The sequence below is a fragment of the Struthio camelus genome, chromosome 15, assembly GCF_040807025.1.
Source record: "Struthio camelus isolate bStrCam1 chromosome 15, bStrCam1.hap1, whole genome shotgun sequence".
NCBI lineage: Eukaryota > Metazoa > Chordata > Aves > Struthioniformes > Struthionidae > Struthio > Struthio camelus.
The window spans coordinates 2,435,655-2,461,984 of NC_090956.1; the positions used below are offsets into that span (position 1 = coordinate 2,435,655).

The 26,330-nt window shown below is 55.2% G+C and overlaps 2 protein-coding genes across 3 annotated transcripts; one reads left to right on the top strand and one right to left on the bottom strand.

Annotated features, from left to right (window-relative positions):
* Positions 1-2,527: 2,527 nt before the first annotated feature.
* On the bottom strand, positions 2,528-8,610 carry RPUSD1 (RNA pseudouridine synthase domain containing 1). Of its 2 annotated transcripts, none has more exons than XM_068907819.1 (6): positions 8,478-8,610; positions 7,809-7,998; positions 7,194-7,317; positions 6,707-6,809; positions 6,524-6,625; positions 2,528-6,119 (listed from the first exon to the last, which is right to left on the bottom strand). In XM_068907819.1, the coding sequence occupies exons 2-6, from the start codon at positions 7,988-7,990 to the stop codon at positions 5,719-5,721; spliced, it is 912 nt and encodes a 303-aa protein (XP_068763920.1). In that variant the 5' UTR covers positions 7,991-7,998; positions 8,478-8,610; the 3' UTR covers positions 2,528-5,718. The 2 variants fall into 2 exon arrangements, with proteins under 2 accessions (XP_068763920.1, XP_068763921.1); XM_068907820.1 differs by having other exon boundaries at positions 7,809-7,948; positions 8,478-8,569.
* A 67-nt stretch (positions 8,611-8,677) lies between these two features.
* On the top strand, positions 8,678-24,850 carry CHTF18 (chromosome transmission fidelity factor 18). Its single transcript, XM_068907818.1, has 22 exons — positions 8,678-8,825; positions 8,913-9,164; positions 9,478-9,619; positions 10,707-10,905; positions 11,041-11,130; positions 11,335-11,387; positions 12,082-12,226; positions 12,937-13,149; positions 13,939-14,036; positions 14,132-14,255; positions 14,430-14,563; positions 14,986-15,079; positions 15,176-15,274; positions 15,468-15,598; positions 15,970-16,129; positions 16,416-16,640; positions 16,752-16,901; positions 17,224-17,354; positions 20,936-21,080; positions 22,724-22,852; positions 24,247-24,304; positions 24,538-24,850. The coding sequence occupies exons 1-22, from the start codon at positions 8,732-8,734 to the stop codon at positions 24,672-24,674; spliced, it is 3,003 nt and encodes a 1,000-aa protein (XP_068763919.1). The 5' UTR covers positions 8,678-8,731; the 3' UTR covers positions 24,675-24,850.
* Positions 24,851-26,330: the final 1,480 nt, after the last annotated feature.

The following is a 26,330-nucleotide window of genomic DNA, read 5'->3' on the forward strand; positions in this document are numbered from 1 at the left end:
GACCTGAATCGCATCAGTTCACTCCAACATCACGAGAGCACGTTCCCCCCCCCATCCCCGGCCCCGGGCAGCGCTGCCTCGCTAAGGGTAGAAGAGAGGGATTTGCCTTGCTGGCTGCTGCGTGTCCCCTGCTCATTGCTTCCAAAAAGGGGAAGGCTGGTTCCTCTGGGGCAACTGATGAACCCTTGAGCTTTCTGTGCGTAGCTAACGGGGTTACTCCGGGGGAAGGGGCTGTGCGATTGGCCTTGTGGCCCTCCCGCCACAGCCCCACGTCCCGGCCGCTCCTCGGGGCCTCGGCGCCTCCACGGCCTCGCCGCGGGGACGGGCGAGGCTGAGGAACCGGTCCTGCAAAGCAAGGTGTTGGTCAGCAGCTCTCTGATGTTTCTGGTTTCTATTTTGGAAGTATCTGCTGTAAAAATAGACCCCGTTGGAGCAGTAAAATTACAGAAACTTGTTTGCTATGAGACTGCTGACGGGAAGGGGCCTTCGCCTAGGGCTCTGCAGCCAGAGGTGAATTGAGTGTTGAGAGCAAGGACTCATCAGGGCACTGTGGGAGGTCATTGCGTTTGCCGGGAGCTTAAGTACATGGCCCTGGGACAACACTGGGGGCCCTGGAAGACCTTCACAGGAGCCAACACCGGCAGTGCTGTGTGTGCCAAGAACCAAAGGCTGAAGGCTCTTCCCCAGAAGGTCCTTTTACATTTTAGTGGTCAACATCACTGACAGTGAGGAGGCAGGAGAGTAGCCAGCCACAGTGTCCGCAGGGCCAGAGGGGCAGGGAATTGCTCCTGGTTTTACCAGCTGCTCTCCTGCGTCTCTGGATTGCCAGGTTTGCAAGTTTAAAATCTGCTCAAAACCTGAACACCACAAATAGTTTCTTTCAATCTTCACTCATTTTTCCAGTTGCTTCAATTTGAGGAATGACCTGTTGATTAAAAGAGTTCTTAAAAAACCATGCTGGGAGGCACTTTTCTCTGCGGATCATCTAAACACCAGTAAACCCCCCACAAAAGCATGTTACCTCTCTGATACCTTCTGCCCCTTCCCAGGCAGCATTGCTCTGCTCCCAGCACTTTTTGCCAGAAGAGGTCTGCGGTATTTTGAAATTAGGCAAAGCTTTGCTTTCTCCTTTTGTTATTTGGTTTGGGACAATAGCAGCTGCTGGTGTTGTCAGTCAAATATTTTTTATTGGGTGACTTTGGGATTTTCTATTTTCAGAAAACTGAAACCAGTTCCTGTTAGAGGTCTAATTGCAAACACAGGTCACTGAGGGACAGGGAAGGCTGGCAATGCGATGGGGCTGGAGATAAGGTCCTTGGGGCCTTGCCAGGGAGGTGTGGATGGAGCAGACCTTCCTGAGATGGCATCTAAGATCCTAAATTCCCCCCCCGGCAGCAGGTCCTGGGTGAGGGCGCCTTAGGGACGTGAGGGGAGTACATCGGTGCCGAGGCCTGCACCAGCGCTTGGCCCTACAGCCCTTCTCTGGGGAAGGGCAGCAAGTGCAAAACAGGGTTGAACTGCAGATATTTGAGATGGAAAAGGTCCCTGCGGCAGAACTGAGCAAACAGGCCGAAAGAACTACCAATTTGTCCAGCTCCAGCCCTGGGGTTGCCTGCAGTTTGTGCCGCTGCAGCCACTGTGCTGCTGCAGCAGTTCTGCCTGGGGCGTCGAGCTGTGGGGGGCTCCGGGGAGCCTGCGTGCCACCAGGCGCGTGGGGTGGGTATGGGCACAGACAGAGGGATGCTTCATCCTTCTCCCCAGGAAAGGCATATGTATCTTGCTAAGGGGTTTGGGAGGGAAAAAAAATAATGTTTTTTTTTTTGTTGAAAGAAAATGTGTGAAATCAGCTAGTGGAAAACTCCATGCACTGGAGAAGACCTCGGGCCAGATTTTGAAAAGCACCATCATAACTTACCCCTCCGATAAAAAAAGACTAAGAGCTGGCTAACTTCAATGCCAGCCTCATCCCCTGATTTTACAGAAGAGCACGCTTTCCTTTTAGCAGAGGGGAGCACGAGAGGTTCAACTGCCCTGTGGGCCAGAGAGAGAGCAAGGGAAGCAGAGCAGCCTGGAGATCCTCGAGGCTGGAGGTGGCCGGTGATGGGAAGAGATGGGCTGGAGAAAGAGCAGGGCCAGCATCCCTCGAGCACATGAGGGCATCTGCATTCACCTCCTCGCCTGCATCCTTGCTCATCTTATCACGATTTACTAAATCCTCTCTAATGGTGGAGCTTCTTTGAGTTTCCTCTGCCCTCCTGAAGCCGCCGGCGAGGAGGGCTTTCAGGTGGGTAATCCCCCTAGTCTCGGCAACAAGGATTTTACCTGGGTGAGGGGGAAGATTAAAGCCAGTGCTTGCCCAACAGGTTTGCCAGGTTGGAGTCCTGGAGCCGGTCTTGCCTGGCCGGCCTGTGCTCATTCCCGAAAGCCCCTCGGCACGGTGCACAGGGCCACCGCCACTGAGCACGCTGCTGGTTGTTTGCCACGCTCTCATGCAATGCTGGGCAAATTGAGAGACCACTGGTTCAAATGCTGTATATATGTGAAATGATTTACTCCAGTAATGTCCACAAATGTGCAACAATAAATAAGGATTATTCCAAGAAGTACAGAACGTCACAACACACATGTACACCCATTCACAACCCCCCCCCCCCACCATGTTTTAGATACACAAGCGGATCCACATAAGACACAGCGAATTACCCAGTGGAAGGAACTACACAATCAGGACGGAGCAACACTGCACACCAGTATGAAGGAGGGAAAGCAGGGTGAAAGCGTTACCGTAAAATACCTCTCTCCAAGATAAGGAAAAATATATATTTTTCTCTCTGGTTCCTGCAACATGGGGTAAAAGTGCAATATGTGAAGGCTGAGATGGGTGCAGGGTGCTGGGGTTCCTCCAGTGTTCCTGGTGGGCAAATACTGCTCACCGGTTGCCGGCTGCCTGGGCTCCCTGGCCCTCACCGTCTACGTGACTGGCCCCTTATGCACATGCATCGGTGTCCCTAAATGCCACCGCCAACAACTGCAGTCCTCATGGCCGAGAGGCAGCCTCTGTCCCAGACGGCTGAAAAGACCCCACCCATGCGAGCTGCAAGCGCCCTGCAGCTGATGGCTGCTTCCTCCGGCACTCGCGGGAGTCCTAGTCCCAGTGGAGACCGTCCCCCACACCAGACCTGTAGGAAGCATGCGTTGCATCTCTGATACTGCTGCAAATTTCACCCCTCATTTTTAAGCCCTCCAGTGCACATTGGTGCCGTTAACTCTTCAGCTAATATGCACACACTCTTAACGTCCGGGCTCAGGACGCTCCTCTGGCCATCTCACCAGGCTGCCCACCTTGGCTGCCCGCCCTGGCCACACTTGGGAGACGGGGAAAGTGAGGCTGGGACCTGCAGAGGAATTAATGGAACAAAATTCAGCACACCAGAGTCGCAACCAAGCTTCCTACCAAGGGCCACGCATCTCCCGTACTTCTGAAGCTCTGATGGGCCTTCTGCCACTAACAAATAGTGTCAGCTCACAAATCTACTGGTTCTTGCCTCAATATGCAGGGCCTGGCTTGGCAGGTGAGTTGCCAGCGGTGAGCCTGTCTCCTACGTGTGCCTGAGCGCTGGCATCACGAGCTGCCAGCACGCGGCTCAGCTGCATGCATCGACCTCACATAACTCCCTCGGCAGGGAAAATGCAGGCGCCAACACGCGGTGCCGCACCAGCCACCAGCTGCCAGCACAGACCCTGGCTCACTTTGCACTGAGCTCTGCAAAAGCCAGGAGCCGCCACCGCTCATCACCGGGTGACACGCGCCGGCCGCACCCGACAGCACAGCGGGCATCGGGGAGCAGCCTCTCTGCGGGATGAGAGGTGAGCCGGGACGGCTGTGCAAAACCGCACAGGGGTTGGAGACATATCAAGTGTGAGCCTGCGTGCAGGGGCTACAGCACTTCATCCGCCCCTCTCAGTAGGTATATTGGTAACAGGAAACAACTGTTGGGCGTATTTTAAATATAACAGGGCTTACTGCACCGTGCAGAGAGTGGGCTGGGAATTAAAGGGTCTCTAGGCACACACGCTGATGGGACAGCTCAGTGCTGCGTACTCCAGGGCATTGGTGCTCTATATGCATAAAACCAGTCGTGACAATACATTGTAATAGGCTACAGTCGCTGATGTCCTTCAGTAGTCTCAGGGCTGTCTCTCATAATCCCACTCCAGCCAACCTGTTCTCTTCATTTTCAAAACTTCCTCTAAGGGCTGCAGAGGAAAAGTGAGGTGGAAACTAGAGCGCAAAGGCAGTATGAAGTTGACTGGCAAAGCAAGGACATTTTCAGACCAACTTTTCTTTGCATGCTGCCACACTGAGGTCCAGCTTGAAACACGAGCTTCCTTCCTGCTGCTCGCATCTGTCTTTAGCGTTTCTTAGAGCTTCAGCCATTTTTCCTGCTGTTCTCCCTCTGCCACAGCCCTAACAAACTGCCTAACTGGAAGACCTGTTTCCAGCACCATCTAGTGCTAGTACCCTGCTAGCGAGGGATTCAAGCAGTAAGACAAAAAAGTGATCCTTATTCCCTGACGTTAAGGAAAAGCAGAAAGAGGCTTTTACCTGACAATTCTGTCCCAGCAGGGGTTGCATACATATCCAGGATAAAAGTGGATGCTAAGAAAAGGAAATCTTAGTAGAAAGAATAATCAAATCTATTAAAAAAAGCTTAGCGATGCTAGCTATTTGGGGTACAAGTACTAAAAATACACGCACTTCCAAGACCATCACTATTTCAGAACTGGTAAAAGACTATTCTTTTCATAGAAATTTGAAAAAAGTTTAAAATCTATTAGTATTAATTCACTCATCTTCAACAAACCTTTAAAAAAATACATGTGGTCTGATGCGGCAAGGAAATCTGCAAAGACAGGGAGGGGAAAGCAGCAATCCTCTGCGGCGGTTAGGGGACCTTTCCTGTTTCGCACACCTCAGTTTGGCGGGCCAAACACCCAGAAGCCGAGTCTGCAGGAAAGCCGCCTCTCTGCGCTGGCTGTGCAGGAACCTGCCCCGCGCAGCAGAGCCGCTGCGGCCCCACAGATACCCTGCCGGCAGCTCTGGGACAAGAGAGCTGTCCTCGTCCCCTGAAGCGGCCAGCAGCCTCCTGATCTGCCTCCCCACTCCCTCGATGAGAAGTGGGGCAGCCCCACTCACCAGCTGCCCTGAGGGGACGCAGCCTGCAGGCAGGAACAAGGGGTGGGAACGTGGGAAGCAGATACCAAAGCTGCATCCAGGAGGACGTACGTTTCGTGTTCCCCCTTCCCTTCGATGGGGTGCGTTTTAGCATCCTAGCGCTACAGGTTTGCAGACACGTCCATCACTTTACTGGCAAAGCTCGTGTCCACGCTCACCTAACTGCGTCTGAGCCCTGGGAAAGGGGTGTGATACTCTGGGTCCGATCTGCGCTCGAAGCTGGTGCGGGACATGCTAACTGCTGCTGAGGCATGGAGTTAGGAAAGGGGCATCCAGGGGGTCAGACAAGTGATGAGTTCATTAAAAAAAAAGCCAATCCTAGCTGCTGCTAAAATCTTTCTCATCCCAGTCCTGGAAGTGAAGGAAACTATGGCATACAAAAAGTGCAGATGTGGTCAGCGCTGGGCTTGTGGGGGAGGCCAGCCAGGACCCACTAGGGCAAAAACGGAGCTTTGGATTGGAAATGCAGAAACTTGAATTGCTCACTCCAAAGCCCACTCCGCCAACCATTGCTCACACTTGGCTCGCTGGTCCTCTGCGTCCGTGCTCCCAGCTTTGCTTGGTGCCTCCTCTCCTCCGCTACTAAGCATGGCTTTTTGGCTCTCCTCCTCGTCCCCTTTCTGGATCATCTTGTCCTTTAGCTCTTGGATGGTCTCATCCAGCCGGTGAGTGATGTGGTGAGGCACCCAGTTGCTGTCCATGGCGGTCACGAAGGGGTCGGGCGCGCAGACCTCGATGAGCTCCTTCCCGGTGGGGATACGCAGGTAGTAGGCGTGGAGCATCATCCTGTAGGGACTGCTGTCCTTCTTGTGGCTGTAGGTGAAGTCCCCCACGATGGGGTGGCCAATGGCGCTGCAGTGAACCCGGAGCTGATGCGTCCTCCCTAGGGGGAAACCAGAAGCAGGGTCATCACAGATAGGGGTTACCGCACCACCCAGTTGAGAGCCCTGTGGTACGAGGTGACAATGCACCAAATCGTGTTTGTCCTCGTCAGAGAACGTAAATCCCCATGAGCTGAGTGTGGCTTTCAGCTCAGCCCTTTCCAGACTTTGCACCACGCAACCACGTTGCAGCCAAGGGCCAGGGCTGCACATGCAGGACAACAGCAGGACCTCCGGCTCCTCTCTCTGGCATGGCACCTCTTCCTACCAGCTCGAGCGGATGAGCCACGCCTGGCCGAGCAGCAGTGTCAGAGCTAGCCGGCACTGCAGCCCCCAGCTCCTGCTACCGCTTCCCGGCGCAGAAATCCTGCTCCATGCTTGCGCAGCCCTGGCCACCAGCTCCCACCTGTCAGCGGCTGCAGCAGCACTTTGGTTACAGGGTCCCCGCTGTAGGATCCATGTTCAAGAACGATCAGCTCTGACTGGCAAGGCTTGGGATTTTCACAGCCTGGAAGGAGAGCAGGAAGGGGGTCAGTTCACAGGGCGAATGCTGTTTGGGCAGCCCGTGGCTCAGCTCTGTGGTGCTTACCTTCTGTGCCCTCGATACACATCATGTGGGTCATGCCCTCGGTCATGTTCTTCCCTATGGCGTACTGGATCGTCATTCGGCTTTGCTTCACGTGGCCCCTGACCTGAAGGGCGGAGGAGGAGAAACCCGGTTCACTGGACAAATCGAGCCTGATCCTCACTGCTCAGCCACGCCAGGACATGAAACACACTTGAGCAAGTCGCCATTCAGCCCACTCAGAAGATATGTCCAGAAACAGGAAGATCAGCCTGGACTTTACATTCAGCTCCCAGAGGCAGTGAACAAACTGCTGCAAAACACCAGGCTGCAGGACAGGTGTCCAGATCTGGACTCCAGCTGTCACTGGGAGCAGCATCAGGCCGGAAAACTCTGTGGTTTGTAGAGTCCTGCCGGCCTACAACCCACCCGAGCTAACACTCGCAGATCAGACGGGGCCGGCAGCGGCCGCAGCAACCTATGACAGAGCAGACCTGGTGGCCAGACTTACCAGGGCAAGATAGGCTTTGGTCACCAGCCGATCCTTGAAACACTTGTAGGCACTTCCTGCCGCAGCTTTGTTGAGTGCCACGCAGAGGGCCCCGCTGGTGGAGAAGTCAAGCTGGTGGCAAAACCTGTGGAGGAGACGGATGGGGAACATCCTCTGGGGGATTCCTGGCAGCTGTGGTTTTCTCTTCTTTTCGTACGTGCCCTGCTTTGAGGCAGGGCGCTAAGTTTGGGTGCCTGGCTCTCTTGGATAGTCCAGTTTACCCTGCCTGTGATAACCCTGAAGCAGAGAAATGCTCCTACGCTGGGAGCACAAGGGACCCCATGCACTGCTCTTCTCGTGACATGGATTTGGGGGAAGTTAGGGGAAGATGCCAACCCGGGGCTGTAGCTAGCGAAGGCAGTGGCAGGCACGGCCCAGCTCGGCCTGTGGCCGAGTGCTGGCCCATGTCTCCCCTAGCTCAGCTCCTGTGTCACTGGTGCCCCGCCAGCACCTCAGACGGTCCGTGCAGCGGTGGCACCCATCGCTGCTCCTACGCAGCGGTGCCCAAAAAGGAGATGTGAGCAGCTGACTGAGATCAGCGAAACCAAAGGTCCGTTTAGTCCCGCAGGCACTCACCTGAAGCCGTAATAGGTGTCCGGGTCAGCCAGCTCGGGGAATCGGTACTTTAGCTGACTTTGCAGGGTCAGCTTCTCGTACCACATCTTGCTGTCGATGCGGATGTCCCAGTGCTTGTTGACCACGATGAAGTCCGGGCTCTGGTACAGGATGGACAGGTTATCAATGGTGCCCGGCTCCATGGCGAGCCCTGCGGGGAACAGCCACAAATCAAAGCGAGCTGGGCTGCAAGACCTGCGTGCCGCAGCTGGTTCATCCATCACCGCTGTGAGAAAGCGACCTCCACGTTTGCCTCAGCAGGCGCCCGAGAAGGGGACGCGAGCGAAACGGACTCAAGCCACCCGCCGCGAGCAAGGCAAGAAGCAAGGCGAGGGGGGATCGATCGGGGCGTCACGGCAGGTGACGGAAAGGGACCTGGGTGCTGAGAGGTAGTGCCACGGCCACCCGGCTGTCACGCCGTGCCAGCACCGGGGCGATGTGACTCGCCGCCCCCAGGCCCGTGCGCGGTGCCAGCGGGGTCGGGCCCGGCCGCGCCCCGCCGGGGCCCAGCGGCGCCCGGACCCGATCCGCCCTCCCCGCCATTGCCAGAGCCACCGGCACCGGCACCGGCACCGGCACCGGCACCAGCCCCCGCCCGGCCTCCTGCCCTCCCGCCGCACCCCCGCCGACCTGCAGCTCCTGCCCCCGGGGCCGGGGCCGGGGCCGGGCCGGGCCGCGGCGGCGGCGGCGAGCGGCTACATTGTATCCACCAGCGGCGCCAGGCCCCGGCCGGGCGCGCGTCGCAGCCAATCAGCGCCGCCGCCGCCCCGGCCCAGGGCGCGTCGCAGCCAATCAGCGCCGCCGCCGCCGAGGCGCGAGCGGCGGCCGGAAGCGCGGCGCGGGCGGCGGGCGGGGGAGCCGGGTGCGCGGCGCGGCGCGGCCCCATGGAGGACCCCGACGGGGGCCCCGGGGAGGACCCCGAGGAGGACTTCTACGAGCGCTTCGCGGCCGAGCTGGAGGTGCTGGCCGAGCTGGAAGGTGGGCGCGCGCGGGAGGAGCTGGGGCGCCCGTGCCCCGTCGCTGCCGCCTGCCGAGGGCAAAGGCTTCACGTGAAATCTCTTCCAGATCCTCCCTCCCCGCCTGCGGCCCCCAAAACCTCCCAGTTCCGCCGCAGAAAGCAGACGCTGGAGGAAGCCGCCGCGACGGGAGACGCGACCGGGGACTCGGCTGCCCCGAGCCCCCGAGCCCACCGGGAAGGGGCTCGTCACCCCCCGGGCGCCAACCTCAAGAAGAGGGAGCTGGGCAGCCCCCGGCGCCCGGCGGGGCCAGAGGTGTCCCCGGGGGGGCAGCCGCCCCCGTCGCCCTCTGCAGCACTCAGTAGGTTTGGCTAAACTCCTGCGTTGGCAGCGGCCGCGCGTGCACCCTCGGCGGGTCCCGCTGCGGTGCCTGGGCCTCTCGGGCCTCCGCTCCCTCTTGCAGGGCAGCAGCAGTCCTTGGCCGGTGGTCTCATGGCCGGGGTGACCCGTGTTGTCCCTGGGTGTTGAAGCTCCTCCTGAGCCCCGGCTCCTCCCTGAGCCCTTTCCGATGCTCATCTCAAGGGTGGATGGAGGCGTAGCCCAGTGAGCTTTCACTGTAACTTTCATGCATTGGTCAAGGTTGCTTCTCTTCTCTTCCTTTTTGCCCCTCGCAGCTCCGAAGCCAAAGCGGCAGCGACTGGAAGCTGTTAAGAAGCTGGACTTTGGTGTAGATGATGAGTTGGTTCCTGAGTTCCCCCAGGATGCTGTTACCCTGCCACCCTACCCAGCGGCACCTGCTGCCCCACAGAGTGCCAGGTTAGCCAGCCCCAGGCATCTTCTCCTGCTTTTGTGTAGAGTTATGTTAAATCTGGGAACTGTATTAATGCTATGAACTGTGTTACCGCTGGAAACCGCAGGGCTATCGAATCTCCGCCTGGGTCGGAAGGGAAAGGGGCTGGGTGGTGGTACGGGCTCGCTGTGTTTCTGTTCGCAGCGCCAGCTGGACATGCCACGTTCGCTGAAGGGAGGTGTGGGGCCAGGGCACCTGCAGCGGTGTTCCTGGGAGTGTGCACCTGCACTTGTCCTGGGCACACGGGTGCCTGCCTTCAGGAGTAGTAGATGTTGCCTGAAAGCCTGTGTTGCGGAGGAGAGAGGACGTGGGCTGCTGCAGTCATGGCTGAGGGACCTGAGGAGCTGGAGCACTAGCACAGCTAGCGGGACATCATGAGCGAGTCCAAGCGTCTGTAGGTCTTGTTCCTGCAAGCGTGGCCCTGAGAGATGCCCTGCTCTGTCACTTGAGTTTCAGTGAGGTTCAGATCTGAGCTTGTGAGCGCCTCAGGGAGGCGCTGCTCAAGCTGTGCTGGCCGGTTGGGCCGAGGAGGCTGGAGGGAGTTGAAAGGGACAGGGATTGAGCAGTTCCCATCCGGAAGCGTTCTGGGTTTGCTAGAGGAGTGCTCTAGTGTAGGCTTTGAGTGGTGCCAGCCCTGTATACCCAGAGCACCTATACCGCAGCACCTATGCTTCGATAGGTGATGGTGGATAAACTAACTGTGCGCAGGCAGCGTGTTTAAGTTAAAGCACGGGGATATGTTCATTCAGAATAAAGTAGCATGTTTTTCCCAGCAGTCTAATCCCCCAGGGTTTTGAGGGAAATCCTCCTATGGTTAAGCTACAGAGAATTAAGGCTGCTTTATTTCTGAATGCAGATGCCCGCATGGGAGTTTAATGTGTTTCCATTTGTGACCTATTAACCTTCTACCTTCAGCTGCTTCCTTTTTGTTTCCCTGAGTGGTGTTGGGTAGACCAAGGCCTGCAAGATGCTGCTGCTGCTGAAATGGCTCCCTACTGAATTTCTTCCTTAGGGTGGGGACTGCAGTGCTCTTTCTCTTGCCTCTCTCTAAAGGGGCCTGATGTTCTCAAGCTTGGACCACCTGGGAATGAGTGACATGGTTCCTCTTCAAACCACGCCACCCTCCGAGAAGAATCCAAAGAGAGTTCTCAAGCGCCCACCTGTCCTGGAGGACTACGTCAACGTGACGTCCACTGAGGGCACCAGGGTCTTTCTGGTTCTGAAGGAAGAACGCTCCAGGACTGGGGTGGAGGTAAGAGGGGTTGAGGGCTGCGCTTGTTTAGATTAGCTGCGTCGGTGAGCTCTGGTTCAGGGGTGCATCTTTAATGAGGTGTGAAACGTGTGTCTGCGCCATACATCGATGTGAACGTATGTGTGCCATTTGCAGCTTCCCGACTCCCTGGGCTGGAACGCGCACAGGCCGCTTCACTTGCTGGGGGTACCTTTCTCCTACCTGAAGGAACAAGTGAACGAAGAGGTACTGCAACTTATCCCTACCTTCAAGGCTTTCTCTGCTAGTCCTTGAATAAACTCCTTGGGACTGCAGGAACTGCTTCCCCCACCGGGGAGGTTGGGGGAACCTTCCCCGCAGGGAAGTGTCGATTCTCAAATCCCTGCTCGCTGGCCAGCTGTGGGTTGGTGGAGCGTCTCTGATCTCCCTCTCGCCCTGTTTATGTTCAAGCGTCGAAGGCACGTTCTGGAGGCCTCGCAGCAGCTGACAGAGATCATAAACAGGTAAGTTGTTGGGCAGTTCTTGTCCTTGCTGCGCTCTCGGATGTGGCTCCTGGGGGGATCCAGGAGTGGAGGTTTCCTGCTGGGACCCCAGCCACAAAGTGCCTGTGAGCATAGGATGAGCCTCTTGGCAGTCAGCACCCGCAGCTTGAGGAGCTAGGTTTTAATTCCCAGCTCTGCCCTTGCTGCCTGTGTGGTTTGGGGCAGGTCGTTATAAAACGAAGATAATTCTTTCGCCAGTCTTTGACAGGCACCTTGTTCATCTGGTGCCCGTCTTTTACTTTGGGAGCGTGCAGTTCCTAACACTGCACAGTCCTTATCTTGGAGCATCCCTCTAAGGACTTCTTCAATAGAAAGAGTAAATGGGAATATTTATATGCAGCACCGTGGTCAATCCTCTGTCAAGAGCAGTAGCTTTGCAACTGCATTGCTCTGGGTGCTGAGAAGGTGTGAGCCGGAGGAATGGAAATTGTGAGCGTGGGAATAGCTCTCTTCAGCACTGTGTCCTTTAAGTGCTGTGCAGTGTAAGTAACGGGGTCATAGGACTGAGCAGGATGAGGGTTCTGTACTGTTGCTATCACTTGGGAAGATGTGGATTGATTTTTGCCGCACTGTAACCAATGCGGTGTTCGGTGGAAGGGATGGTGCACTGCGGAGCTCTGCTCTGAGCCTTTCCCTTCGCTTATGACTCTTGCAGCTGCCTTGAGAGCCAGGACAGTGATGAGACCCCGAAGCCTAGCGAGGATGCGGAGATGGCGGATGACGAGGAGGAGTCTGCTTTGCATTGCCTCTGGGTGGACAGGTTTACTCCCCGGCGCTACACGGAGTTGCTCAGTGATGATGTGAGATGCCAGTATAAGCGGGGTTTGGGTGGGTTTAACGTTTTTATAACTGTTCTTTAATGGTGTGGCGTGTAGGTTTTACCAGCAGCATGTGCTAGTGTGGCTTTTGGAAATGCTGGCTGGGGGACTCTGCTTGTGTTAGACCGCCACGTAGGTGGTCGGGGGCAGCTTTTGCTTCAGAGAGCTCGCAGCAGTGGTTTTTCAGCTGTCGTCTGCAGACCCTTAGGCTAAAGGGTCTATAAAAGATAACCAAGACAAGCAAGACTATTGGACAGACTTGAGCCAGCTAACCTGTATTGGAAAATGTGTAGGAAACTGGAATTGCAAATTGGGAAAGGCTGCAAACCACTGGATTGAGCTGAGGCATACGAGGGAGATGGTGGGACTTGTTCTTGGTCCCACTAGGGGATGCTGGCTGAGCCAGGAAGGGAAGCTGCATTCCCAGTTTCTGGCCCAGCCTGTCACACAGTGATACGTCATGGAAACCCAGCCAGCCTCTCGCGTGGAGGGCGGAAGGTGACAAGCGCTTGAGGTCTGTCTGGGCAGACGTGTTGCCTGTTGCCTCCTCCAGGCTGGCATCTGAGCAGCTCAGCTCGTTCTTATGCATGCAACACAGCTTTTTAGGCCACAAAGGGGAGGCCTTTCACTCTCCTCAGCTGGATGCTTCTGAGATTAAATGCCGATTGCTTTCTTTCATGTCTGACATTCAGTACACAAACCGCTGCCTTCTGAAGTGGCTCAAGCTCTGGGACACGGTGGTGTTCGGGAAGGAGAAACTTGTGAAGAAAGCGAAGCCCAGCGCTGAGGCTCCTCCTGTGTCCAAACAGCCCAAGGAGCAGCAGAATAAGTGGAAAAGTAAGGCCCAGCTCACAGAGGAGATTCTGGAGGCTGAACTGGACCAGCACAAGAGACCCAAGTACAAGGTGAGCGGGACAGGATGCAGCTGTGAAGGGTCTTTCCTCTCCTGTCCCCCTAATCCCACCACCATGCTGGGGAGCAGAGTCTTTCCTTTCAGCACAAATCCAGGAGAAATTGGATTCCTTCTTTCTCCTTTAGCAGATGTGATGTTTTTCTCCTTTCCTTTTCTGTTTCAGCTTAAATAACATGGTAGCAGGGGGAGGGGAACAGATTTCAAGAGAAGTTTTCCAGCAAAACTTAGGCAGATTAAATTGACTGGTTGAGGAAAGATGTACCCTTTTAGGGAGAGGTTAGTCTTGACTTTAATTGTTCTGGGCAGGTGTGACATGTCTTTGAGCAAGAAGTTCTGCATCCAGGAAAGAGCAGTGATGATGAGGCAGTAAAGGGACCTCAGCTGACACATCCAGGCCGTTTTACCAGCTTTAACCTGACAACAAAAGGATATGAAAAAGAGGAAACAAAACTAGATACTAACAGTTTTGCTTCTCCAGGGTATAGCCTTTTCCATCTGCTGCCCTGCAAACTTAAACGAATCCTCACGTGCGTGAGAGAGACAGCTACCAGCTGGGGTGACTCTGTCCCCTCTGAGAGTTTGTTATAATTCCCTTCTTGCAGCTTCTTGTCCCTTTTCCCAGCATGTCCACAAACACGGCAATCGGTGCAGCGGCTTGCAGGGGCTGAAGGTGGAGCTGTTTGCAGGCTGTAGAGCCTGGCCCCCTTATATCGCAGGCGCGGTGGGTGCTGGATAAGCCTGTGCCTTGCTGCGTGCGTGGCTGATGTCACCCTCTCTGCAGGCAGCGCTGCTGTGCGGCCCGCCTGGTCTAGGAAAGACCACGCTGGCCCATGTCATCGCGAAGCACGCGGGGTACAACGTGGTTGAAATGAACGCCAGGTGAGTCTGTGCGGGCTGCCCAGCCCTGTTCCATCCAAAATGCCAATGGGAAAGGCGCCGTACAGGAGCAACCCAGTGTGTTTTTTTTGTTGCAGTGATGACCGCAGCCCAGAGGCTTTCAAAACCCGCATCGAAGCTGCCACGCAGATGAAGTCAGTGCTAGGCGCCAACGAGAAGCCCAACTGTCTGATCATCGATGAGATCGATGGCGCACCCACCGTAAGTCCTTGCCGGCTGCCTGCATCAGGCTGCCTTTGCGCTTGCCTCTGGGTTATCGCCTCGTGTCCACAGCTGCTCCCCTGGCTGCGACCCTGCTCGGTTTCTACCAACTGTTTCTTGTCTCCCTACACAGCAAGCATTAATTTCTTTTTTTTCCTCATAACTTTTCCCAAGGCATCTGTCAATGTGCTGCTGAATATCCTCAACCGTAAGGAGGTGGAGGCTGAGGCAGTGCCCGGAGTAGGCCGGAGGAGAAGGAGGGAAGGTGGCCTGCTGCTCAGACCCATCATCTGCATCTGCAATGACCAGTTAGTATTGCTTGCCCATCTGGGTCAGAAAATGGGGAGAGAGCGAGAGGTGGAACCAGCCCAGGCTCCCTGGGTAGGTGGCCGCAGTGGTGCTAGTGGGGAGGAGTAGTGTTGCCTTCAGCCTTGCAGGAAAGGGCACCCTCCGCCAAAGCCTCCCCTCACTGAGCTGGTTGGTGCTGGACCTCGGATCAGAAATGCCTTCCGAAGAGTAAAACTGCAACACGTTCAGCTTTTCTTAAACTCATCAGGTTTTTTGTCTGCTGGTGTGATTTCTTCTCAGGTTTCAACATATGAGAGCGTTTGTGCATGCAAACGCACAATTTTGTGTAGCTAGCTATTAAATAATGCACTTTTCCTTTTTAATGACTGGATTTCCTCTTCTGTTAGGGTTGCTCAGAGATCCCTGTGTTTCCCTTTGCCAGATACGTCCCATCTCTCAGGCAGCTGCGGCAGCAGTCGTTCCTGTTAAACTTCCCGCAGACGGCCCCGTCCCGGCTGGCCCAGCGGCTTTCGGAGGTACGGCTGGGCGCTGGGCTTTGCCCGGGAGTCGCGTTGCAGCTGGCAAGTGGACAAGCGGACGGGAGCGGGTCTGAGGAAGTCCTTCTCTTTTAGATTGCCCTCAGGCAGGGCATGAAGGCAGACACAGGAGCCCTCCTGGCTTTGTGCGAGAAGACTGAGAACGACATCCGCTCGTGCATAAACACCTTGCAGGTAGGGCAGAAACCCCTTCGCTTGCAGTGGGAAGGAAGCTCAATTCCCCTACGAAGCGAGGAAGGATGCGGTGCCTTTGTCTCGTGTTTTTCTTAGTGCCAGATAACTGTTGTCGGCATCCCCCTTCTCCCTTTGTCCGTTTCCTTCCTGGAGTTTCCCCCTTCGCAGAGCCCAACACCTTCTTGTGTTGCAGTTCCTGCATGGCCGAGGCCAGAAGGAGCTAAGTGTGCAGATGGTGCAGACGATGAAGATAGGCATGAAGGACCAAAACAAAGGGCTCTTCTCCATTTGGCAAGAGATTTTCCAGCTCCCAAAGGTTCAAAGGTAATAACCAGGGGAATTTATTAGGTCACTAGCATGTGCAGAAGCTTAGGAAACGGTCTGTTTGGTGCATGCTGCTTTGTGGTTTCGCGTAATCTCCTTGCAGGGTGTATGGTGGGGAGACCTGAACCGTCCCTGGGCAGACGATCTGTCCTGCAGCAGAACGGGCTTTGTTTAAGCAGATTTGTGTGTTCCAGATTCGCTTTGGATGCTCTTTTTAGTGCCCAGTAGTTTAACATCAAACCAGACTGAAGACAGTATTTAAATGGTCCAATTATTCCTTGCTGACCCATTTAGCACTGGCCCGCCCCATTTTTGTAAGGGCTCGTTGCTCAGCTGTGCGTCCTGAGCACCCTCCTGTCTGGTCTCCCCAGGCACAGGATAGGAATGGACCCCGCCTTGCCGAACCAGCTCCTTGGGGGCGACGACGGCCTGCTGCACCTTGGGGTGAAGGCTGGCTTCACGGCCTCGCACAGGTTTCACCGCATCCTTCACCTCGCCGTCACCACCGGGGAGCATGAGAAGCTCACCCAGGTAAAGCAGCTCGACCGCGAAAGCCAGGTGCCTCCCCTGCCGCGCCATGCGGAGCACACGGATCCTGGGTGTCGTGGCTGGTCGGTAGCTCAGAAACCCCTCCCTGCCGTAGCCTGCAAGCATGCAGGCTGCTAGTCGATGCTCCATGCTAGTTCTGGGTAGAGTATTGAGTTGATAGGCAGTGCTGGAGGTGAATTTAGTGGGATGCTTAACATCCCAGCTCTGAAGGGCTAGGCTGCCTGGCCCAGAGCTACTGGTGACAGCGTTTCTGTGCAATCCCTTGCAGGGCCTGTACGACAACTTCCTCAACATGAAGCTGAGGGACTCTAGTTTCAGCTCGGTGTGCCTGGCCCTGGAGTGGCTGGGCTTCTCCGATGTGCTCAGCAGGGTTGTGCTGCATGGGCAGAGCTTCCAGCTGATGAGGTACCTGCCTTTCCTGCCTGTGGCTTTCCACCTTCTCTTCGCAGCCTCCAGCATCCCCCGGCTGGCGTATCCCAACAGCCAGCACGAGGCGAGTAATGGGAGGGCCGGAGGGCGCCTGGCTCCAGCCCTGCCGCCCATGGAGGTGGCTGGCGGTGGCCGTGTTTGCCGCACGGTTGCTGAAGTGTTTCTCTCGCCCCAGGCCCTGGCCAAGCTGAACCACGTGCAGAACCTCATCATGTCCATGGTCTCGGGGATAACGCCTGGCGCCCGGAGCCGTGCCGGGCAGCAGGCTCTCGTCTTGGAGGTGCTCTGTTTGCTCTTGGATATCATCGCCCCGAAGCTCCGGCCGGTGAGGCACCCAGCAGCCCTGTATGCTCTCTCCTCCGGCTCCCAGCGCTTCTCCTGTGCAGCACCTCACTGAAGCATGTGGCTGCGTTTGACGGTGCATTTACCCTTTTGGCCAATGGAAGGGACTTTCCCAGCTCCGCAAAGTACATGGTGTCCCTAATAGGAAACTAATCTTTTTCTCTCTGGTCTGATCCTCATGGGTATTAATTGTCCTTTCTTGTATCAAGGAAAAATATCTGCCTCAAGTTATTTTACAGATTAATTGCGCTCTCCCCTTACTTAACCTCCCTGCCGTTCCCTGAAGAGCTCCGCTCTCCTCCCAGGTGAACATGCAGCTGTACAGCCTCAAGGAGAAGCAGCAGCTCACAGACCTCATCAACACCATGCTGGCCTACAACCTCACCTACCACCAGGAGCGCACGCCCGAGGGCCAGTATGTCTACAAGCTCGACCCGTAAGTCGAATGCTGCGATGTGAAACACCGCTGGTATAAATCTGTCACCTTAATAATCTGCGGGCAGTTTGGTGGAAATAAAAGGGGCTACCTTGGACAGGGCTGGACAACGCAGGGTGTTGACTGAAATAGGACTTGGTGGATGCTTAAAAGGGCAGACAGAAGACGATTGGGTTGAAAATAGTAAATAAGAGAAATGAAAGCATTCAGGGAGATATTGGAGCCTGAAGGCATCGGGGCATTGGCTTGATTTCCTACAGCAGAGGTTAAAGGTTTCTCTGGGGAGGTCCAAGTTAGCTCCAGGGAGTCCTGAGGGCGAGCAGGCAGAGCCCTGATCCAAGCCAGGGACGTGGCTGTGTCACTCTGATCGTTCCCAGGTCACGCTGCGTCCCTCTTGGACCAGGACATTTTTTTGTTTTCAGAGTAGAAGCTACAACTAGAGGTTTAGTAACTGATATGAAAAATGGTCAATGAGCGTTAATGCTAGCCGTCACGGTCCTTCTTGCAGTGAGAAAGTGTCTAGGCAGTCCCTTTTCTGTGCTCCTCTTCCTGATGGAAAACGCTGTGATTTTTGAGAGGCATTTGTGGTGTTTGAGGTCAGAAGCCAGATGGAAACCAGCCAAAAGAGCAAACGCGCTTGTCTCCATGTTGACGTTAAGGACCTCGCCTCCCTGCGTGTGCTCCCACCCCTCGCTGCCTCCCCCTTTGCTAATCAAACCTTATTTTATCCTCTTTAACTTCCACCAATCTGGCTTTTCTCCGGCTTGCCTGTTTTCTCCTTCCTGCAGTGGGCTCTTTGCTGGCGTTTCCCGGCCGTGCCCCTCTCCTGTGCGGCCACTGCATCTTATCCGTGACGGGCAAGACGTCGCGAACAAAAAAGCAGAAATCCCAGAGAGACTTGTTCTCCTGCGTCTTTTAGGAACTTTTGAAATGCTCGCCCTAAATCAGAATGATGTGACTCTTTCCTTTCCTATATGTATTTAAAAATAATAATAAGGGCAAAGCACTTCTGAGGTTAATGCTGCAAAAACGCCCTGCTGTGCCAAATCCCTTCCATTCTTCTAAGGGGCTTAGTGAGATTTTTTTCAGTCTAAATACCCATTTTTTTTCCTCTCTCTCTCTTTTGGTGATGGTTCTTACCTCCTTTTTTTGCCCTGCTGAGTTGGCCCTTCCCAGCAGTACATTGAGACACCAGCAGCAGCCCCCGCTGCTCGCTGACGCCCAGGGTTTTACCTCCCCTGCAAGACCGCAGAAGCAGCGGTTGGCAGCTCGGCCGCCGTGCGTGTCGCCCGCCTGCCGACGGCTGCTGGGTCCCGTGCTGCCGGCTTATCTAGTCATGCTGGTGCCAAAGGGGGACTTGTTTTGCTTTAATTGGATTAAAGGAAAGGAAATAGTTGCTTTTTGGCTCTTACTGCAGATGCCAAGAGCCAGCAGAGAAGGGAAGGAAGGTGCTGGAGGCTTTGCTGGGGGAAGGAGGTGGTGCGCTCTTTGGCTTGGTCAGTGGAGGCTGCGTTGCCCAAGGCAGATTCATTTCTCACCGGCAAAAAGCAGGAGTGAAGGGAAGTCCAGTGCTTGGCAGCATGGACCCTCTTTGCAAAGCAAAACCTATTTCTAAGGAATTTTGCCGTAAACGTCTTGCAGTGGGTTAAGCGTTGAGGACGTATCCACAACGTAAAGCTGGTGTCAGTTAGCGAAGGGACAGGTTCTTGCAGGTTCACAGCGCTAACGGCAGGCGACGCAGTGTCTAGCCCGAGCTCCCTGCAGGCATCGATGCTCCTCCCCGCCTCACGGCCGGCCAGGAGCCGCCAGCGTCACCAGGTTGTACGGCATCTCCCACGCTGTGGCTTAGCGGTGTAGTAGAGCTAAGCCTGGAGGTGGTTGTGCTTGTCATCAGACAGCTCGCAGAGAGGCTTTTTTATATGTTGTGACTGATATCCCCATTCACGCGTGCCCAGAACAGCTCGGATGTCATCCCTACCGCTCCGGAGGCCGGAGCGATCTCCGACCGCTTCACAGCTCCCCTTCGGCTGCCGACCTCGGCCCGGTCATGCTGGGGTGAGCTCCTGGGTGCTGCGTCAGGATGAGAGACAACAGACTAGCTCTATCGGTCTTGTTCCTGGATTTATATATCAATAGTGTGTCATCACAAAACTTCAGACTTCTTCATGCTTTAAGCATGTGCAGAGCTGGAAACGCTTCCAGGGTTTGAGGAAATATTGCAGTAACACAGACCTGACCCATAGCTTGGAGCAATGCTGATGTCTTCCTGGTACAAAAAAGTTAATTAAAAAAAATTAGCCTCTGTTAAATCAAACAGCTGTATCTAATTACAGTGAAGCGTTTTATTTTTTCATGGAAACGCCTAAGGGACCTGCTGAGGTTGTAGCGAGACATCCTGCCATCCCCACGCTGGGCTGCTAGTCCAAAAGCTGCAGAGTGTAGAAAACGCGTAGGAGCAGCATGGTGCCTCTTTTCAGTGACTGCAGTGTTTGAAACAGGAGCGATGTTTTTAAAGCAAAGCTAGGTTTTGGAAGAGTTTACTTTTCCTACGGTGGCAGGTTTGGTGCCCATCTTGTTGCTTTCCTGCTTGTCTTTAAAAGCAGCTCAGTGACCACATGAGGAAAAACTGGAAGAGAAAGGACTTTTTGAACAGTAGATTTGACAACTAGTTTCTAAATGACTACGAGTCCATCCAACATGTGCGTTTATTCCCTTTATTTGAATGGAAATGATATCAAATGCAGATAAGGTATGAAATATTTATAACTGTCAGATGAACTAAATCAGGTGGTTTCTAAGAAGTGCTCGAGCTGTCTTTGCTCTAACTGTCCTGAAAAAGGCTTAACTCCTTAATGGGGCTGGTGCACCTGATCTGGATAAAACTGCTATGATTAACCAAAATGGCTGTTCACAGCTGTAAGTCAATACAACGAACAATGGTGTTGGTCATAATCTTTTTCTCTCCTTTTTTCCCTGTGGTGCTGCAAAGGATGCTGTAGTGGGAGGTGAGGCAATTGATTTAAGGTGAGGCTGAACTGGATAGTGTTGTAAGAGCTCAGGAAGAAAAGGAGGTAGCAAAATGCTGTTGTGGACCAAACTTGGTGCCAGGAGCTTGGTTTGGAACCAACCAGTATGTGATTTCCTGTTCTTGCATTAAAACTGAGATTAAGAAGCACATCATCTCTTTTGAATTCTCATTGACTTGAGATCCGCTGAAGTGAGGTGGGTATGCACTTGAGGCACCTTTTGCCGGGTTGCTCCTAAAACTGTGGTCGTGCACGTGGACCTCGGAGGGGTAAAGGTGGGGAATGTGAGGCTTCACCCCAACGGCAGAGAGGCGCAGCACGGGGATGGGGCCAGATGTGCTCCCAAACCTCGCCGCGTTGGCTGTGGGACCTGGTGGGCCGTGAGCCCCCTTCTGCACCGCCGGTGGATGGTGGGGCTGCCTCCTGCCACCAGGGTTGCAACGCAGCAGATGCCTGAGTGGCGAATCTGACTGACTGCTTTCTAAAATTTTTCATGTTGATTTCTTGTCTGTCTTTGGTTTTTTGCCCTCTTCGTGCACCCTCCTGTTAATGAAGGAACATGGAAGATGTCTGCAGGTTCCCCGACCTCCCAGCTCGGAGGCAGCTCACCTACCAAGCCAAGCAGCTGATAGCCAGAGAAATTGAGCTGGAAAAGATGAGAAGGATGGAGGCTTTGCTCCAGGCGCGAAACGTCAGCGAGGTAGGCACGGCGAGAGCGGGGCCAGGGCTCAGCTCTGAGACATCCTGGGGTTTCCGGGGCCAGCTGTGCTGGATTCATTGCCTGGGGTGTTGGTTGAACAAGTGGGGTGACAGCCCTGGGACTGTGCTGGGGACATAGTCTTTCTAAAGCAAGGTTGTCAGCGTGCATGCGGAGATGCTGGTAAGGAGCCAGACGGTACTGCCCGCAGCTGAGAAAGGGCCTGGTGGGATGTCTCAGTGGAGCCCTGCTTGTGCCACAGGTCTGGGGTTACAAAAAGCTGCTGCTCCCTGTCCTGGCCCTGGCTGATAGCAGCTGCCCCTCTGACCGCTGATGGCAGCAAAGGAGAGGAAAAGCACCAGCTGGCGACTTCCCGACAACGCGCCGTGCAGGCTGGTGGCTTTCGTTCTGCAAATGAAAATCCAGGATTAAAATCCACCCTCCCCCGCCCCAATCCCGGGAGCCCGCACACTTGCACATCTGTCTCTGGCTTACGGCGTATGCAGTGGAGTACATCAGCTTTGCAGGTGGTGAGCCCGAGCGGCTCATCCTCTTGCAAAAATCCTGGGAATAAACGCTCCCCGTGGGTTAAAGTGGGAGCGGGCAGAGGCAGGGCTGGGTGCCGCCGTGGGGCACTGGCGGACTCTGGCTGGGGGCTGCCGCGGTGCGAGAGGGGGAGCCGAGCGGAGCTGACACCCCGGGCAGGGGTTAGGTGCCAGCAAGGCCTTTTAGCGCTGCTGGGGGCATGGAGGGAGAGGAGCATCCCCCCAAGGCATGTCAGGTTTTTGTGACTCGGCTCCTTTTTTAATTGCTCCCTTCTCCTAAAGCAGCTCTCCCAGCAGCGTCCGTGCCCGTCCTTCCCCTCCCGCAGCCCTCGGCAGGGACCCTCCGCCTGGAGCCCAGCCAAAGCGGGAACGTGCAGATGGGGAGGCTCGGAAATGGCATCGTTTCAGCTTGTGTAATTTTAATGACTTGCCAGTGAGCCCTGCCGTGGTGCAGCGGGGAGCTCATTAATCCGCGAGCATCCCTCTTGCAGCAGAGCGTGTTTCTCGGGGAGCGCGTGTATGGCAAAGAGGTGGTGTAAGAACCTCTCTGAAGGATTCGTGTTTGCATGGTGCCGACCTTGAAGTACAAGGCAAAGAGACAGAAAACATGTTCTTGAAGTGCTGCCTTGGGTAATCCAGCGTTACTGCTGGGAGACAGAAAATACTGAAAAATGCTCGCCAGGTCACTGGTGTATTGTAAACCAAACAGATGGCAATAGATGCCGGGGGGATAGGGCAGCGGAAATACGCCCGCTTGCCTGGGCAGCAGAAGGGGGAGAGTGTGGGGCTGAGGGGTGACCCCACCGCGGGACCCCACTGGCTGGTGGACCTGAGCTTTGGAGGGGTGGTGGCCAACGAAGGCTTCCTGCAGTAGAGTCTGATGCTGAGTTTTTTATCAGTGATAGGCCGCGCTGGCTTGTCTTCCCAGGTAGGAAATGCATTTGTGTGTATTTTAAACTCTCTGAAAATAGAAGATAGAAGCTCTCAGCTGAGGGATTTTTCTCCCTTGGCTTGGGCACTGCCCTCTCTCCAGGAGATGGAGGGAAAAGGGGCAATTGCAGATGCAAGGTTCCTCGCTCAAGCCGACCTCTCTCCCTCCAGGAGCCTGGGACTGGCCTCGGTGAAACGGAGGCGAAAGCAGATGCGAAGCCCGTGGCGCCCCAGACCGCTCTCCGCAACCACGAGCAGCGCCTGGAGCACATCGTGAGGAAAGCCACCGCGGGTGAGAAGGTGAGGATGGTGCCGGGTGGCTGAGACCTCCCCACCGCCCAGGGGAGGTGAATCGAGGCTGCGGGAGATGCTAGCAGAAGCTTTATGGAAAGAATATGGGAGGATTGTAGTAGTATTTATTTAAGAGAATGAAGCTGCCTGGTTTGCGCTTTCCCCATGGGGCGATGTGCTTCTCCCCCCGCCGCGTGGTGAGCTCGGGTCCCGTGGGGGCATTTCAACAGCGGGGCCAGCTCTGACGCCGTGTCAAAGCGTGCTGGACCACGCTCTCTTCCCGACTGCGGGCTCCCGAGGAAGATGAGGCGTCCCGGCTCGCCCGTAAGAGCTAGGAGCAATGCTGACATCTCATCAGCCTCCCAAAACGGAACGAGATTTCAGCACCCAGGCTTCACTGCTGTTGAGTGCAGAACGGCTTCCACGTTTTTTTAACCTAATTTCTTAGCAGTTCCTACTATAAAGACTAATACTTTATGCTTGATCTCTCAGCCTTGTCTCAAAGCCCTGACCCTTAGCTGCTGGCACCCACCCTCTCGCCGTTTGTTTCTTTGGCGTAGCCTCTTCCCACAGTATCTGGTAGTATAAAATAGCTGAGACTCTGGCCCCGAAGGTGCAATTATTGTCTGCGAGGTCGCAGCAGCCTTCGCTGCAGGATCAGTCCCAGGCGAGAGCAGCCGTGTTTACGGAGGAGATGTAACCGAGAAGTTTCCCGGCCGTCACCCTCGTCGGCGCTCGGGGATTTAAGGAGCGGGGAGCCGCGGGGCGGCCGCCGGCCCCGGACGAGGGCCACGTCCGCGGGACGGCAGATGCCAGCACGCCACGTGCCTCCGACACGGGTTACGTTACCCCGGGGGAAGCGGCGGCGGTGCCGGGCCCCGACGCCAGGCGGGAGCAGGGGGCTGCCGGCAGCTAGCGGGGGGAGGCAGCCTCCGGCTGGGGCTTGTTCAGCGCCGGGGCTCTCGCACCGCGGCCGGGCTGCTGCTTTCGGCATCCCCACAGGCGCAGTCAAGCCTGCCCTTCGCTAAGTTTCTTTTCCCTCCTGGATTTTGAATGCTGTTTGCATTTTTACCAAAGCCGCTCACCCTTTTTGCAGAGATTTGCATTCGGTTCCCGGCTGGGTTCCCCGTCCTGCGGCGGACGGTTGAATGGGTGAAGGGGGAAGCAGGGCCGGGGCGCTCTCCTGAGCGGTGCTGTGAGCGGTCTTTGGCCAGTACCTGCGGCTCGTTTGGCTTTTAATTACATAGACCTGAGCGACAGCGCCTGGGGTAACAGGCATCTGGTGTTGCACGGAGCTGGCAGAAACACCCTTCGTACGTTTTTTGACCGTCTCTGCATACGCGCTCTTAACGCAGGCAGCAATAAAGCTGCGTTAACCTTCTTTTTTTTCCTGCTTTTTGCAGCCTGAGACCGACTTCTTTGGGCGCCCGCTCGTCAGGAAGGCGGCAGCCCCGGCCCTGGGTAGGTGCGGGGGGATCGCGGGTCCGCGGCGCTCGGCAGGGCGACCCAGGAGTGGGGGGTTTAAAAGCGAAGTGACTCCCGCCGCAGCGGGGCCGGGGGCGTCTGGGCACGCGGCCCTGCGTTTCGGGCAGCCTCGGAAAGCCAGAGAGCTGCCTCTTAAGTTTTTGTAACTTAAAACTAGAGTTTTTGCAAATTGTGGTCACTCAGCCGTCCTCCCCCTTCCCCCCGAACAGCCTCCCAGCCCGCCGAACAGGACCCGATCGAAAAGCAGATCGGGAAGGCCGTGGGCAAGAGCGACGTCTGGTTCCGGTTTAACGAAGGCGTTTCCAATGCTGTCAGGAGGAATATTTACATTAAGGACTTGCTGTAGCGGGAAAGAAGGGAAAGCGAAGGCTTATGTACCAAACAGAAAGAAAAAGCTGACTTTCAGCTTTCTAACTAACAGAGGCGGTGTGTGAGGATGTTCCTGATTTTTTTTTTCTTTTGTACCTAGCTGTTTTGTAAAAATAAATAAGTGATAAAATAGAAAAATAGAAATAAATAAACCATGAGGTCTAGCTCTGTTTATTTCACTTATAAACGCTTAGTTGTCATATTTTGCCTGTTTTGCTGCAAAATTGTATGTTCTACAGTTTACAAAAGGATATGTAAAATTACTGAAAACGTCTTATAAAAGTGTTCTTCCCTTATACTTTCAAAGAGGCTGTCAGGTTCACAGCAGTGGTGGCGGAGGCAAGGGAAGGTTTGTAATTGGAAACTCAGGGATAACCCAAGAGGCGCCTTTGCCTGTTTGGTGTTGCTGCTTCCAGGTCCCGGCTGCAATGCAAATCAGTGTTTCTCTGAACAATTTTGCCCATCCTGCGTATGTTTTCTTTACCCGACATAAAAAAGAAACACTTCTACTAGTAGAAATAATAAGACAAGAGGAGGGTAGGGTTTTTGTTCAGTTGGTCATATTAGGAAACTAACTAATAAAAAAAAAAAAGTACATTCAGCATTAACGCAAGAGCAACTAAGTCAGTAGGAGCCGTTCTGCTGCCGGCTGGCGAGGTCGATGCGGGCCCATCAGAGGATGGTGCATTTTCCTTTCTCCACCCACGGGTTGTTTTTCATCAGCTCTGGGTTCAGAAACGGGTCCTCGGGGATGCCATCTTCTATCCATTTAACAAACCTATGGGGAGGCAGGGAGAGGGAGGGGGGTTAAGCATCCCAGGCCTTTGCCTTTATCCCTGCCTCCTGGGCCAGTGCAAATTAACCCTTCCCTTAATGGCTGTGTTTTGCACCGAAGTGGCAACATTCAGCCAAGCACTTCACAGCATTAATCCCCCCCTCCTGCCCCAGGGTGGGATGCTGTTCACTTGGACCCAAAGCAGGGAAAAATGCAATGTTTTCGGTGCAGCTGCAGAACGGGGCAGGGGGAAGCTGCAATGCCGAAGTGCATCCGCACTGGTGTGCAGCAAAGCCAGGGTGCATCCTGTGCTGGTGTGCAGCACCACCCAGCTTGTAGCCTGCTCTGATTTGCAGCATCACCCAGGCTGCATCCTGCTCTGGTTTGCATCACACTCAAGCTCTACCAGTGAGCTGGTACATGCCCAGCTGCGGGCTACCAGCTGCCTCCTGCACGCTTTGTTTGTCTGGCCCCTATTTTTGTTTCTTCCCTGCATAACACTGCCTGCATGTGCTGCCTAATCTTGTCTTTCATCCCCCTCCTGCCTGGGTCTCCGCCGCTGCTGCTGGACGGCAGGGCCGGGCCGATGCGCACCTCCCCGGCACGCACAGCGCCAGCGGCGCGGGGCAGCGCTGCGGCTGCTGAGTGCCAGATGGGCCTGGTTATAAAAAGCCTTTCGTCCCCAGCGCCCGTGGCTGCTGGCATGGGGACAGCCACGTGCCTGCTTCCGCGTTGTGGTTTAAAAGTTTCATTTTGCCAAAGTTGCCCTTTGTTTTCTGCCTCCCCCTTAGAAGACGCCAGCTTGCAGGGAAAGCCCTGGAGGCTGGGCCAAAACGCTTCACCAGCAGAAAGGTACAA

What these genes read in the sequence shown, in the direction of transcription:
- RPUSD1 (XM_068907819.1), bottom strand. Translation starts at nt 7,990, where the DNA reads ATGGAGCCGGGCACCATTGATAACCTGTCCATCCTGTACCAGAGCCCG. An exon ending in CCAAAGCCTATCTTGCCCTG is followed by an intron (nt 6,810 to 7,193) that starts GTAAGTCTGGCC and finishes TCCGCCCTTCAG; the next exon opens with GTCAGGGGCCACGTGAAGCA. An exon ending in GCTGCTGCAGCCGCTGACAG is followed by an intron (nt 6,120 to 6,523) that starts GTGGGAGCTGGT and finishes GTTTCCCCCTAG; the next exon opens with GGAGGACGCATCAGCTCCGG.
- CHTF18 (XM_068907818.1), top strand. Translation starts at nt 8,732, where the DNA reads ATGGAGGACCCCGACGGGGGCCCCGGGGAGGACCCCGAGGAGGACTTC. An exon ending in GCTCCAGGACTGGGGTGGAG is followed by an intron (nt 10,906 to 11,040) that starts GTAAGAGGGGTT and finishes TGCCATTTGCAG; the next exon opens with CTTCCCGACTCCCTGGGCTG. An exon ending in AGGCGCGAAACGTCAGCGAG is followed by an intron (nt 21,081 to 22,723) that starts GTAGGCACGGCG and finishes CTCTCCCTCCAG; the next exon opens with GAGCCTGGGACTGGCCTCGG.